Source organism: Hyalella azteca, unplaced genomic scaffold, assembly GCF_000764305.2.
Source record: "Hyalella azteca isolate HAZT.00-mixed unplaced genomic scaffold, Hazt_2.0.2 contig6845, whole genome shotgun sequence".
In the NCBI taxonomy this organism is placed as follows: Eukaryota; Metazoa; Arthropoda; class Malacostraca; order Amphipoda; family Hyalellidae; genus Hyalella; species Hyalella azteca.
Genome location: NW_025936987.1, coordinates 1 through 14,012, shown reverse-complemented (window position 1 = coordinate 14,012; position 14,012 = coordinate 1). Strand labels below are relative to the sequence as shown.

Here is a 14,012-nt window from a genome sequence, read left to right as displayed (position 1 = left end):
AAAATTCTGCGTGAAAAGTTTATCGAAAATTTTAATTGGATTAAAAAATAATTTAACTTATTGTAAAGTAACATTGCGAGACGTTTAATCTGTAAATTATTCTATAGAATTATTAGTAAAATTAATGAAGTTTATACCTTGCAATCACGGTAGTTGTAACTAAAAATCATCATGTGTATAGCAAGACGATATGCTGAAAAATCTGTCACCAGTCACAGCTCGTGAACGGCACTGCACCTACACACACATCCATCCACCGCGAGGGTCGCTGCCATACTACCTCGCAATGCTGTAATCAGGGTTGCCAGATGGTTCATGGTGGCAAGGTAAAACGGTCAAATCAGAAACGACAGGGTCATTATTCAATATTGATTAATGAATTGAAAATATCCGGTAATTAGATCGTTTGATGGTCATCAATTGACTTGCTTATTTTTAGTTTCCAAATTACCTAATTCCAAATTATTTTTAGTTTCCAAATTACCTAATGATACCCTCACAAGCATGGTTGAACCATGGTTGAACTATAAAGTTCAACCATGCTCACAAGTACCCAAATTACCTAATGTTTCGGGTACTCGTGAGAATAAGTACGGCTCGTGTTATTTATATTATACGGATCGTGTTAGCGGATATTTCATTCAAGAAACACTGGAGGATTTAAAAAAAAAACGCTATAATAACGGAAAATACTGCACAAATTTTACAGAGACAAATGAGTAGCTATATATCCTGGACATTTCTGTGGAAAAGGATCGAAATCCGTGTTTTATGGCACTCGAAATGCAGCCTCGACATGTTTTTGCTGTCACTTGTCGATGTTTTACTTGATTGATCTCAAATATTTATAAAATTTTGATTCCTGTCTGAATAATACCATAGTAAAGACTGAATTGTCGTTAAAACTGAAGGCCCATGTTGCAAACCTGGCTGAAACGACCGTCTCTACACTGACTGAATGTTGCAAACCTCGCCGAAACGACTGACTCTATCTACACTGACTGACTCGTAGCGTATAAGATCGTTTGCTCAGTTATTTCGATAATAAAATCATTCGAAGCGATTTTTCAATACATGCTATTGAAATTTAGAATATTTATTCATGATATGACGGAATTTAGGAGACATGACTAACGTGGGTGGAGATAAAAGTCCATAGGCAAGTTTGATTGATACATTTTAATATGCTTAAAATGTAAATTTTTTACGAGGTGATAATATAAGTAAAAGTACTGCAGATGTTTCTTTAATTCAGTTTCCAGGCTAAAAACAGGTTTCTGAGCACTGATACTGTTTTTCATTATATTCAATAAACTTTTGGAATATACTCACGGGAAGTAGTACCGTTGGCCCAAATCTGGTGAGCGCGACTGCCTAGAATTTTTTTTTTTTCATTTCTATGGAGAGCTCGACTGTCTAGAAAAATTTTCTCATTTCTAAAACAGGCCTATATGTCCCCACGGCAAACGTGCAATGCTCTCTCCTGTTAACTGCAAGATCTTGACTGTCAGTGGCGGGAGAGAAACATTTCAGACCCAACCTATAGGACGCATATCACCTATCCGCTACTCCTTATCTGTATACGAGGGATAAATAAAATACAATATGACTCGGACCAGAGGGATGAATGAAAACAACGTGTTCAAGATAATATACTATCGAAAATAAGTTAGATTAAATGTTTTTATGTATTTGTTCTAGCAAGTCATTACAGGAAAGCACACGCGACTTGTTCAGCACCCAAAATATACTATCGAAAATAAGTTAGATTAAATGTTTTTATGTATTACAGGAAAGCACACGCGACTTGTTCAGCACCCAAAAAAAAAAAAAACACTATAATATTGTACACGATAAACTAATGCCCCAAAATGCCACAGATAATGCAAGAGTGTGTTAGGGTTCGACAGGAACATTAATAACGTCCAAAAATGGATGCCACTGAGATACATGATTGGGAGATTCGTTCTCTCATAACACAAGCATATTGCAACAACAAACAAACTGGCACGTCTCGATCAAATAGAAGTTTAAAAAGAGAGTTGAAACTCGGCGGGTAACTTTAATTTAGGATAACAAATTCACGAACAAAATAACAGAAAAAATAACATCACAAAACCCGAAAACAGAATGGCTGTAGCGTAAAAATGTCTCACTGTAGAATCACCTCCACTTATTTCAATCGAGACGAGTGAATTTAAACTTAAATTAAGGAAGATTTTGCACGTGATTTCACAAATCATGCATATGTGAAGGCAATTTCTGAACAAACATGTAATTATCATATTTCACACAGCACTGTTTCAATTCACAGCAACATAAAAACAGAAGGATGGCATCACATCTAAAATCTCACAAATATGTCGGCTATGATCACACGGAAAAGTTTTTTAGAAATTAGGCGCAAACTTCTTCATCCTTATCAAATAGAAACTAATATTAAGGAATGTTGCTTTAGATCCCATATTTTAGTTAAAAAAACATTAGATCTTGCATTTTCTATTTTTTAGCAATTGCACACTTTGGCTAAAACACAAAAGTCTAGCAGTTGATTCGAACCCTGGACCCTTTAAATAGTGACAAACCAATTAATTTATACTAGCTTGATCATATAAGTGATGATGATATGACCCTTTCCAGAACCTATTTTCGTATACATTAACAGTTAGCAATGCCATTCGTACCTAAATGCCTTGTATAGAATTACCGTCAGTTAAAAAATAAATTCGTTTTCAAACGTTTCAATGAGAAATTTCATATTGAAATGATACGTGACATGTCGCATGGAACTTATAATCGAGGCCGAATGAGAAGGCGAGGTACGATTATTCTGACAGTCGAAACGCAACATTTTAGATGACAGAATTTATGGTCTCATGAAATACGAAGCAATTGGATTTTATGAAAAACAGAATTTCAACCGAGATCAAAGGATAGATCAAATGCCGGGCAGATATTTTACAACCCGTTAAAATACAGAAATTTACCGCAACCCGTTCCGGGAGTTGTCGAGAACCGAAAAAATATATCCAACAAAGACTAAAATAAATTAGATTAATTCTTCAAGCCTAAGAACTGTATATTTGTAATGCGTCCACACAAATAAATGCTTCGACGATCCTTCCTCTTGTTAACAGTTTCTTTTAGGGCTTTCCTTCATTAATTAACGCCCTTACTTACTCAGCATTCCTCTTTTCACAACCACGGCAACATTTATAAAAATCTCTGTTATTAGGAAAAGTATAAATATTTTACTTTTTCAGTACCTAATGATAGAGAAATTGATTATATGAGTGTCTTTTTCATGGTTACAATTCGCCTTTTCCCCGCGTTGAATAGTTTCTCCCATGTTTTCCTCATTACCACTCTATCGGTGGTAATGAGGAAATAATCCATCTTTTATAGACATAATCCATCTTTTATAGACACACGTCTATTTATTAAGGTGAGAAAAATACGTACTGCCCAGCACAAAGGCGAATAATTATCAAAACCCCACATGCACGAATCTTCATCGGATCGTTAATTGTTAATTGACTTGAATTGACGTGCGAGATGCTTGCAGGGCCGAAATTAATAACTTAGACTTCCAAAATGATTGCGTGGTTTCATTTTTTTACGCATTTCTTGGCATAGTACCGATTTGGTCAAACTTCCCATTGAACTTCACAAGGTCTTCCTTTCGAATCCAAAAGGTCGAACTTCCCATCGAACAGATTATCCCAATAAAATTATTTCTACATTGCAGTAATACTCTGCAGATTGAAATTAGCCCGTAGAGATTCAGAGCGCATAGATTGTAATCGTTTGGGCCTCGAACTCACTCCAGAAAGCGAGAAGAGTTAAAACGATCAAAATAAAATGGAAACAATAAATATTTTCGAATGAATACTCTCCATCTAAAATAATTTTAGCATTACATTATAAATACAATTTTCATAGTAATAGTATCAACCTCTAACATGAGTACATTATACATCAAATTCTTGGCTAGCATCAATCGAAGTATTTCTTAAGATCAATCACAACGCAATTTCTCTAACAAACTTCCAGGAATAAATTTCATCCTTATTGGAGTGTAAATTAAACCTAGATAATATACGTCAGATTCTCACGAGCAAGACGGCATGAATTTTCCCCGAAAAAGGTATTTTCTGAAGAAATATTTGCGGAGCATGAAAACCAAAATTCCGCATTAAAAAATCTCTCTGAAACAAAGCGAAAAAAATTTGCAATAAATACCTAGACTGGACCTTGACCGCCTGGTCAAAATGCAATGTTTATTTTGCAATGAATCGACTATTGAGCGAAAAAAATATCATAAATATTCAGGAAATTGTATCACTTACCGTATTATCACAGCATTCAAGTGCCAAGGCAACACGGCAAAAACAACAGCGCACTGTATGACCTGGGCGGCGAATAACTGCACTTGAACATGTCACGATTAGCACATATAAAAAATTTGCCACCGCGCCAATTATTCATATTTTAGGGTAAACTCTCTATATGAGAGCGCCTTTTCCAAACTTGCTCTTCATCACTCGCCACTTGAAGATAAAACAAAATTCAATAAGTACATTTCTGATAGAAAATCAGACCAAGACAGCAACATTGGACCCCAAAGCCAACGTGGTGTGGTTGATGTAACCCATTTGATGTAACCGCTGAAGTTGAAGTTTGTAGACTTCAGACAGAGTGAAAGGGTTGATGGAGAAGAAGATGTAGAGCGAGACGCACAACACACACATCAGCACCAGCAGGCAGTTCAGAAGACGTTCCTCCCAGGGCTCCTGGTGGAGGGAGGTCAGCAGAGTGCTGGGTTCTCCACAGTCTGCTGCTACATCCTGCAATACGCAAAGTACCTCCATAAAAACAAAAGTTTGACTAACGCTTTCAGACTTCTTTCCTTTCCATCAAAACACGCGGGCAATGATTTCACTAATATTAGGATTAGATTAATTTATCGATACTAGACAAATATTAGCTATCAGGAAAACCATGATCAGTCCTTGGAACGTCATTGTTAAGCTCTGGTCTAATAAATATTTCAAGATAGAACCTCTTACTTTGATCTACATTAATTGGTCAAGAAGCTCATGAATTTCAAATTAACTTCATGCACACAGTGAATGGCACGCAACATTTTATACGTTAAATAATAGTCAATAGCTGCACCGATAAGAACTACGTAATAATATCTAATCGTGAACAGACAATTTAATTGCGTCTGCTGCGGTAAGCAGAACCAAGATCTCGGTCTAGAACCTACGCAACGAAGCCTCACGATCATGATCTATAATATCATCGTCATCATTTGGATTGTCATCGTCATAATTAATACTCATAATCGTGTCTAGGAGCTTTTAGATCTTGACCTGGAGACTTAAGATCTAGCAAGCCGGGAGACTCAAGATCGTAACCTGGAGACTCAAGATCGTAACTTGGAGACTGGAGTACGTGAAATGGAGACTCAAGATCGTAACCTGGAGACTCAAGATCGTAACTTGGAGACTGGAGTACGTGAAATGGAGACTCAAGATCGTTACCTGGAGACTAGAGCAAGTGACCTGGAGCCTCAAGATCGTGGCCTGCAGACTCAGGATCGTTAACTAGCAACTCAATCTCACTATAAGAGACAACCATCGAAGGCTCGAACAAAACTATAAACTTATCCAGCTTTGAGATAAAATTCTTTATACAGCAACGTAATAAAAATAAAAATCATCATGGAAATAAAAAACTGTATGACTCGCCTGATATTCAGAAGCAGAAAGCCGTCCAATAGCCCGGCTGCCCAGTAGTCTGGTCATCAGCCTCTTGCACGTCCCAGTTTGTTTACAGCAGGAAGCGCGACGAGCCATGCCGTTACCTGGAACAACAGAAGTCTTTTGATTCTTTGTTCAAAACAAAGTCAAATAGAGTAACAAGTGAACTTCTTCAAATAAACGTAATTTGCATGAATCGTTGAGGAGAGATAATCAAGAAATGCGCAAAACCCATGACTAAAAAAAGACTTACAGAAATGGTGATCGACTTTATAAATCTTTTTGCAACTTTATAATCTCTTCGCACTTCAAAACATAAAGAATAGCATGAATTTGATCACAGATTTTTAACGATCAACTTAGAAATAAAGGTTGACATGATCTATCACAATATTTTAACCAATAATCAAAGTATTCGATGAAATATTTTACATGAGAATCAATGCAGCCTATGAGCTATTTTACTTCAAAATCAACGTGGCCGCTTAACTATTTTACCTCATAAACAGTGAGGCAGATAAATTGTTTTACCTCAGAACCGATACAGTTGATGCTTTATAGTCAAATCACTCACCAAGTTTACTAGTATCGACGACATCGCTTTTCCCTCGCGGCACTTCTCCCTGATCACTCGAGGAGCGGTGGCAGGCGAGGGGAACATTTACCTCAGTTCCCTCACATCCATCAGCATAATTCTTATCCCACGTTAATGTGACGTCTGCATTTGTTGCTTCATAAGTTGTTTCGACGTTAACGTCTAAGCTATGGTTCAAGTCCGCGTCACCGTGGACCGCAGAAGAGCACGGGACTCGGCCGTTCTCCTGCAGGGGCAGGAGGGCGTTGGCGACCGCAAGCTTGACTTCGTCGAGCCGCACTGTCTTGTCGTAGCGAGTCCAGTACGTGGTGCGTATAAGCTGCTCAATTAAACAGAAAACAATTAATACTGTGAATCATAACAAAATTTACAGCAACAAAAGAAACAACAAATTTTATACGAATTTAAAAGTTCGAATATTCGGGACCTCAAAAAATGGTCTTCTTATAGTATTACTATTTAAAATGATTTAATCAATAAGGTCAGCAAATTGCAAATCATCAGCAAGCAAAAATCAAGCTGATACACAATTTCAAAACGAATTATAGATTTAATTGAATCAGAGAACCTCGAGTATGTAAAATTTGTCTCACCCTCCATCGTTCGACGGGCGGGGAGGCCAGCGACACCAAAAAGCACATGAAGAGCGTGAACCAGAAGAGAAGCATGGCGAAGTACAGGTAGTGAATCTGCAAGACAAATAGAGTCAATTGAAGAGTTAAAATTAGGACATAAATGTAACATATGAAATTCAATTTTCGATTGAACTCGAATACGATTAGACATGAAAAAAATTCCATGACTTTTCAATGACTCTCCATGACCATCAATATAATTGATGGTCATGGAGACTATGATTTGATGATCATTTGATGGTCATTTCCAAGACTATGAATTGAACGTTATGTTCTCGAAGTATTCAAAGTCAAGTTCAAGAAATTAACGGCTAGATTCTTGATGAGAATAACCGAAATAATCTGAGAATACAGTTATATGAAAAGATTGATATTTTAGAAGGAAAGAGCTACATGCCACTCAAACCTTAAGTACAGCAGGCCGTAGATCTTCTTCGTAGCAGAGAGGCTCGCCGTAGTAGAAGTCCATAGCCATCCTCACACCCCCCACCACGAAGCCTGAGATCAGACCCCAGAACGCCCCCTGTTCACATAAAATATAACTCAGTACTCACTGCAGTGAGTGACAGAGAGCTCATTTTCTCGTCGACAAAAACGTGAAGTCACGGACAGACGGACGGACAGACAGAAAAACGTACATGACGAGCAAAATAGTGCATTTTTTCAATAAATGAGAAAATGAGCTAAAAATGGAAAAGTTTGTCAAGTTTGGTGTCATTAAGGCCATGCCTTGATTGACGTGATGAATATATCTATTAATAACTGCAACTTCATTTGTATACATTTGTATGATAATTTAAAATAAACTTTGAATTAAAGTTAAAATCTTGAATAAATCTTACTCAAGTTAGGTCAATTTTTCCGTTCATTAATCTTTTCATTCATAAACATTTCATCCAAACAGACTGGATGTAGCTGTACATTTCACCGCCCTGAGTGGACTCGATCACCGGCACCCAAGCTACCGACACCACCAGCAGGAACAGGATGAACACTCTGACGAAAATGATTCATGTGAAGAACGCTGCTAACAGACACATTTTCAGGTGCATGGAATAATACAACGAGTGTACGCGAGGTTCTAAAGAAGAACTGATGCAACTGATGAGCTCCGTGTCATTGAAACTGAACATAATTTGATTTTTCACTTGAATCTTCGTAGAACCAAAAAAATTTAAGAAGAAAATGAACACACCTACTGCAACTTGTCAAAAGTTCACAAAATATTCAATAAAACTTTTTTTTAACACACTTAAAATACCTCTCAAAAAGCTAACCACGTGCCGGGCTTGTATGTAAGGCCACAACATGACGCCTTAATTACCCCATCACCAATCGTCCTATTTGTATAATAGGTTCACCCTCAAATATACTTATACATAAAAAATATAAATAAATAATGATATAATACAAATAATTCTAAGAAGCCCTCGGTCACCTGGCGCAGAGCAGCAGCTCCCTGGTGCTGGCGAGGGGTCGGAAGTATTTCCAGACATCGATGGTGAAGAGGGTCGCCGCTGAGTTGAAGATGGAGGTGAGGTCTGAGATGAGGGCGCTCAACATCACCGCCAGCATCACTCCGCGCAAACCGCCGGGCAGCAGCTCCAGCACAAGCTTCAGTCAGTGAACGTTATGTGTTATGTAAACAACACGTTATATGTTATATAAATAACACGTGACATTTTATATGAATAACACGTCACGTGTTATATAAACAACACGTCACATGTTACCTATATAAACAACACGTTACGTGTTATATAAATAATACGTTACGTGTTATATAAATAACACGTTACTTGTTAAATAAATAACACGTCAAGTGTTATATAAATAACACGTTACGTGTAGTATAAAATAAATACCACGTCACGTGTAAATTAAATAACACGTCAAGTGTTAAATAAATAACACGATACGAGTTTTATAAACAAAACGTTACGTGTTATATAAATAAGACGTTACCTTAAATACTTTACGTTAGATAACACGTTACGTGTTAGATAAATAAATAAGATTAGAATAATAAATTTGTAAACGGTTTGACTTTTGACGCCAACTATGAATAAAAAAGGATATAACAGTTACCGATGCTAAGAAATAATTAGGAATTATATAATTATTAGCTTTATGGTCTAGTGGAAGTCATGACAAATGAGTTTGTGGCGTTATGGAAAGATTTTCAGGTTTAAATTTCAAAGCAAGTATCAAGGATTTTCAGTAATATCAGTAAAAAAAGTATCAAAGATTTTTAAGCATACCGTAACACCCATAGATAATGTTTTTTATTACATGAATGAACTGATAAAAGAAGAACAAATTTTTAATCTTCCGTGTTATAACCTTCGGGTAGGCGGAGTTGGAGCAAGACACGCGTGATCCGCAGAACTCGAAGCACGCGTCCGGGTCCACGCACGCCACCTCGTTAGTGAAGAGCACGCGCGAGACCATGCCTAGTGAACGCAATGCACGTTAGTTTAACGCACGAGTTAACAAGGGTGGGAAACTAGTACAAATTCAACGAAATATATCTGGCACTACTACGTAGTAGATACTAGCCGAAAGGTAGCTAACTAAATGTTATTTTACAGAGACCCACAACCGAGGTACTACCAAGAGAGAGCTACAAACCGGAGGCAACCAACCAAGAGCTATCAACTGAGAGCAAGTATGCGTAAATATTATAATCATTACAGAGTTTTATGGTACAAACAAAGTCATTTCACCCAAGGTTTCTCAACGTCTTAAATTATGCATTTAGATCTCTTGCATATATGAGTAGATATAACAAAAACGATAACACTCCTGCTCTTTCCTTGACGTTGATTATAACAACTTTTTATCCTCACCGGGAATGATGATCAGGAAGAGCGGGAGGAGCTTGAAGATGCCAGCGAATATGGTGGCTCCCTTTGCGTGGGACAAGCTCTTGGAAGCCATGGCCCGCTGCACCATCATCTGGTGGAGTGTGTGTGTGGTTTGAGATGGTGCACACAGAGGTATACAGGACACACATCACACACATCCTACCAGGTGCAATGACAGGTATGTGTCTGCTATCCTTGTAAAACCGTTGGTTCTTTTGGACCAATCAGACAAGCAATATTTTAACTAGTAACTAATATTACCGTCATCATATATTGACCTGACACACGCAGCACTGCTAACCTGGTCAGCACACCAGCACAGCTAACCTGGTCAGCACACCAGCACTGCTAACCTGGTCAGCTCACCAGCACTGCTAACCTGGTCAGCACACCAGCACTGCTAACCTGGTCAGCACACCAGCACTGCTAACCCTGTCTCTTATACACATCTAGATGTGTATAAGAGACAGGTGCATGACATCGATGAAGTATGGCAGNAATTTCATGGACAAAGAACTACACGGCCAACATTAAGTCTCACATATGATGCTGATTGCAATTATAACACCAAAAACAGACATATAATGCTGAGTGTGAATATAACACAAAGTCTCACATATAATGCATAGTGCCATGGAGCCGCCTATCATGACGAAGAATTGTAAAGTATCTGTGTAGATAACAGCAGCCAGGCCGCCCACCGCAGTGCACAACGCCGTCAGCAGCAGCAGAATCACGATGCAGATGTAGATGTTTCGCCATCGCAACGCTTGTTGCAAGAATACTGCACCAGAATATAAATTGACCTGCAACGAAGAAATGTAAATTTTAAGTTAACCCATGCAAATTTAGCAAGGTATTACCCGTTTTCTGTAATGCGCCAAAAGGATGACGTCTGCGTGGGTAATTTGTTCTTTGTTTTGCTTGCCGTAGCTACGATACTAACAATTTACACCGATAGCAACGAAATCAATGAGAACAGAACAATTAAAGTTCCACTCAAACGGCGCAGCAATAGCAACGATTCAACAAACTTGAGCTGACATTGGAACGAGGAACGGCGAGTCACTTCTGACAAACCAAGACCATAAAATATTTCAGTGTTTTGGACACTGCAACCAAATGGCGCCCATGCATAATCATGAGCATTAATCATTGCATAACAACATCGACAACTATTTTAAGAAAAAGGCGAATCCCATAAAGAACATAAAACGGACGATTTGTGATTATGTTTGTAAGTATTGCATAACAACTACGGCAAAATAATCAGATAGACGTTCTGGTGACACTGCACCATGGTCACTAGGTAATGTCTTGTGGTCGGCAGTACTTGAACATAGATGCACGAAACCTGTACTTGACTACGAATTTATACGAATAAATTAGAGAACCATTGACTAAATCTAAGCAGCCGGTTGTTATAACTGCATCGTTCAAGAATTGGACAGAAAATAACCATCTAACCAGCCTGACTAATAACTAGCGGTAGCCTTTACAGCAAGTGAGATAAGGCGATAACGAGGCACGCGATCGCTCGCAGCGGCAAAATATCGCAGACGGAAAAAAGCTCTTAGGCATTGATGGCACAGATGCCGCTCCCAATTCCTTAGAAACGACCCCTTCCTAGAAACTAGGCAAGTGAGAACATCGCGCGCATGCGCTGTAAACATATAAAAGCGTAGGGGCACCACAGATGTTAATGTATACATAGTCTGTAAGAACATGTCAATGACATAGTCTGTAAGAACATATCTGTTCAATTCACAGTAGAAAATCTTTTCGCCTTTTAATTTTTTTCGTAAATAATTGTGAATAATAAAATGGATTTTTAATGGAGTTCCTTATAGAACTAGCAAATTGGAAGTTAAAACGGATACGTCGGAATGCAGCTGAATCGTCACAATTAAGCTGCTTTGCAAGAGTTCAGTTCTTCATTCGGCGGAATTCAGTTCTTATCTGTTCAGTCGGCGGAACATCGAGTTATGCCAAAACACTAAGTTATGCGTCGCAAACACTAAGAACGCTTGCACGGAAGCAGCCAAAACTATACATCATACTATTTTTCATTTTACTTATTGAATTAATGAGATAAATTAATTGAAACCAAATTATCTCAGTTAGAGATAAGCCAATTAATTAGAGATGCCCAGAAGTTGTCCTCCTGAGTTACATTGTTTTAGCCTCTTGTTGAATAACATAAATAACAATTATTATGAATAACAAAACATAAATAACAATCAATTTATAAATAACAATAAATTTACAAAAACAGAGAAGTTTAAAAGTTTAAGTAGGAGTATATCTTATAGCGAAGGAGATATTTCCTAACATTTACTTACCGATATTTTAGTGAAAATATAAAGAAGCATGGAGAGCACAGTGAGCCAGCTCCTGATGCGCCTCCCGCCGAAGCGTTTGCTCATGTATTCCGGCAACGTCGTGACCTGCGAATTAATAAAATTTAATCGAAATTTTTGAATAACTTCTCAATAATTAATGTATTACGATGCCAGGTAATTTTTTTTACAAAGAACGGAACTGATAAAAATCTGCACTATGATGGTTCAGCGGTATTGGCACCATCGACAACAGGCATGTAAGCTAAAATTTGAAAATGTATTTTAAAATAAATGATCAGTAATTTCTTCTATTGTGAGTAATACCTCAATTCGATGAATTAAAGGAAGATATCGATGAAAAAATTTCTGAAATTATGTGATAAAAATAAACCCAGGGATGTGTCAGTCTCACTCACTTCTTAAAAAAATGGACTGTAATGAAACTTTCGACCGATATTAGAGACCTTATTCGGCAATTATCAAACTATTTAAAGAAAAATTTTCGATGAAGACTTTCTGATGCTTTACTTTACTTTACTGACTTTTAAAATTTATTCTTACCTTGCTGGCAATGAAGACTGGCAGGAAGACCCAGCCCAGCAGTTGAAGGAGTAACAGCGCCTGTTTCATATACAAATAAACTCACTCAACTGAAAGAACTAAAATCATGCGTTGAAAGTCAACACAATTCTGAGATTGTATCAACATCTTATTAAATTTTAATTTCATAAGACTGAATATGTATGAGTTTGAAATTGAAAGGGGGCTTGATGGAATAATTTCAATATTCGATTGATGGTACAGTGGCACCTAGACTATAAAAAATATAACTCAGTACTCACTGCAGTGAGTGACAAAGAGCGCATTTTCTCGTCGACGAAAACGTGGTCACGGACAGACAGACAGACAAACGGACGGACATGACGAGCACGATAGCGCCTTTTTTCCATAAATGATAAATACGCTAAAAAGCTTTGGCAGACCACCAATTCCGTTATCGATCAAAATTTCAGAACAATTTTTAGCTAAAAATCCTCCGATTATAAATTTGAAAATGGAATAACCGTTCGATAAGAACACCTTCATTTGTTGTTTTTAGCGCGTGTCTACGAGATCAGTACGAGTGATCTACGATCGGAATACCATTCACGCTCATTGCTTTGAAATTCTTACTTCGCGTTTGAAGTTATTCTTACTTAAATTCTAGGCATGAAATTTAAAAGCCAGCAGTAATAGTGACGATTCCAGTGAAAAAAAACTAACAAGTACCAGTGGAACATGTAATTCACGGTGAGAAAAACAAATATCCGATTCCGGTGCTTAATTAGGAACGAATAATTCTAGTTCATTTCACTTTGTAAAAATATATTTATTTAGTGCTCAGCCTGCACAATTTCTCGGTTATATTTCCAGAACATATTGTAAAACCTAATTTGTCAAATGCTGTCAAATATTGAATATTATTCATCGTGCCGAACAAAATATGCACTCAATATCCAAAAGATAAAAGTAATGAACATATGACGCTATCAGGCTATGATGCAAACAGATTATTTTCGAATAGATGTCTTGCAAACCAAAAAATTAGTTTTGTTTTAACCCTAAATATATTCGTGAAAGCGCTATTGTCAATGCTGCTCCGTACCATTACACAAAATTTTCCAGCAATATTTATCTCCAAACCAAGAGCACAATAAGTAAAAATTATATTGCTATTTGAAGGCACACTCACATTGAGTTCAAATGCTCCAACGGCGATACCAGCAGCAGATCCAGAGCCTGCTAGCCCAATGAAGTGTTCCGAG

At 37.5% G+C, this 14,012-nt stretch overlaps 1 protein-coding gene across 1 annotated transcript; it reads right to left on the bottom strand.

Moving 5' to 3' along the window:
* Positions 1-1,641: 1,641 nt before the first annotated feature.
* Positions 1,642-14,005, bottom strand: LOC108677759 (sodium/myo-inositol cotransporter-like; the record flags this gene model as incomplete). Its single annotated transcript, XM_018166030.2, has 14 exons — positions 1,642-4,847; positions 5,757-5,872; positions 6,343-6,682; positions 6,957-7,052; positions 7,405-7,547; positions 7,888-7,994; positions 8,437-8,612; positions 9,342-9,451; positions 9,848-9,956; positions 10,407-10,414; positions 10,482-10,671; positions 12,208-12,312; positions 12,769-12,828; positions 13,940-14,005. Coding segments are annotated over 14 exons (1,878 nt in total), but the record flags the coding sequence as incomplete, so codon positions are not given.
* Positions 14,006-14,012: the final 7 nt, after the last annotated feature.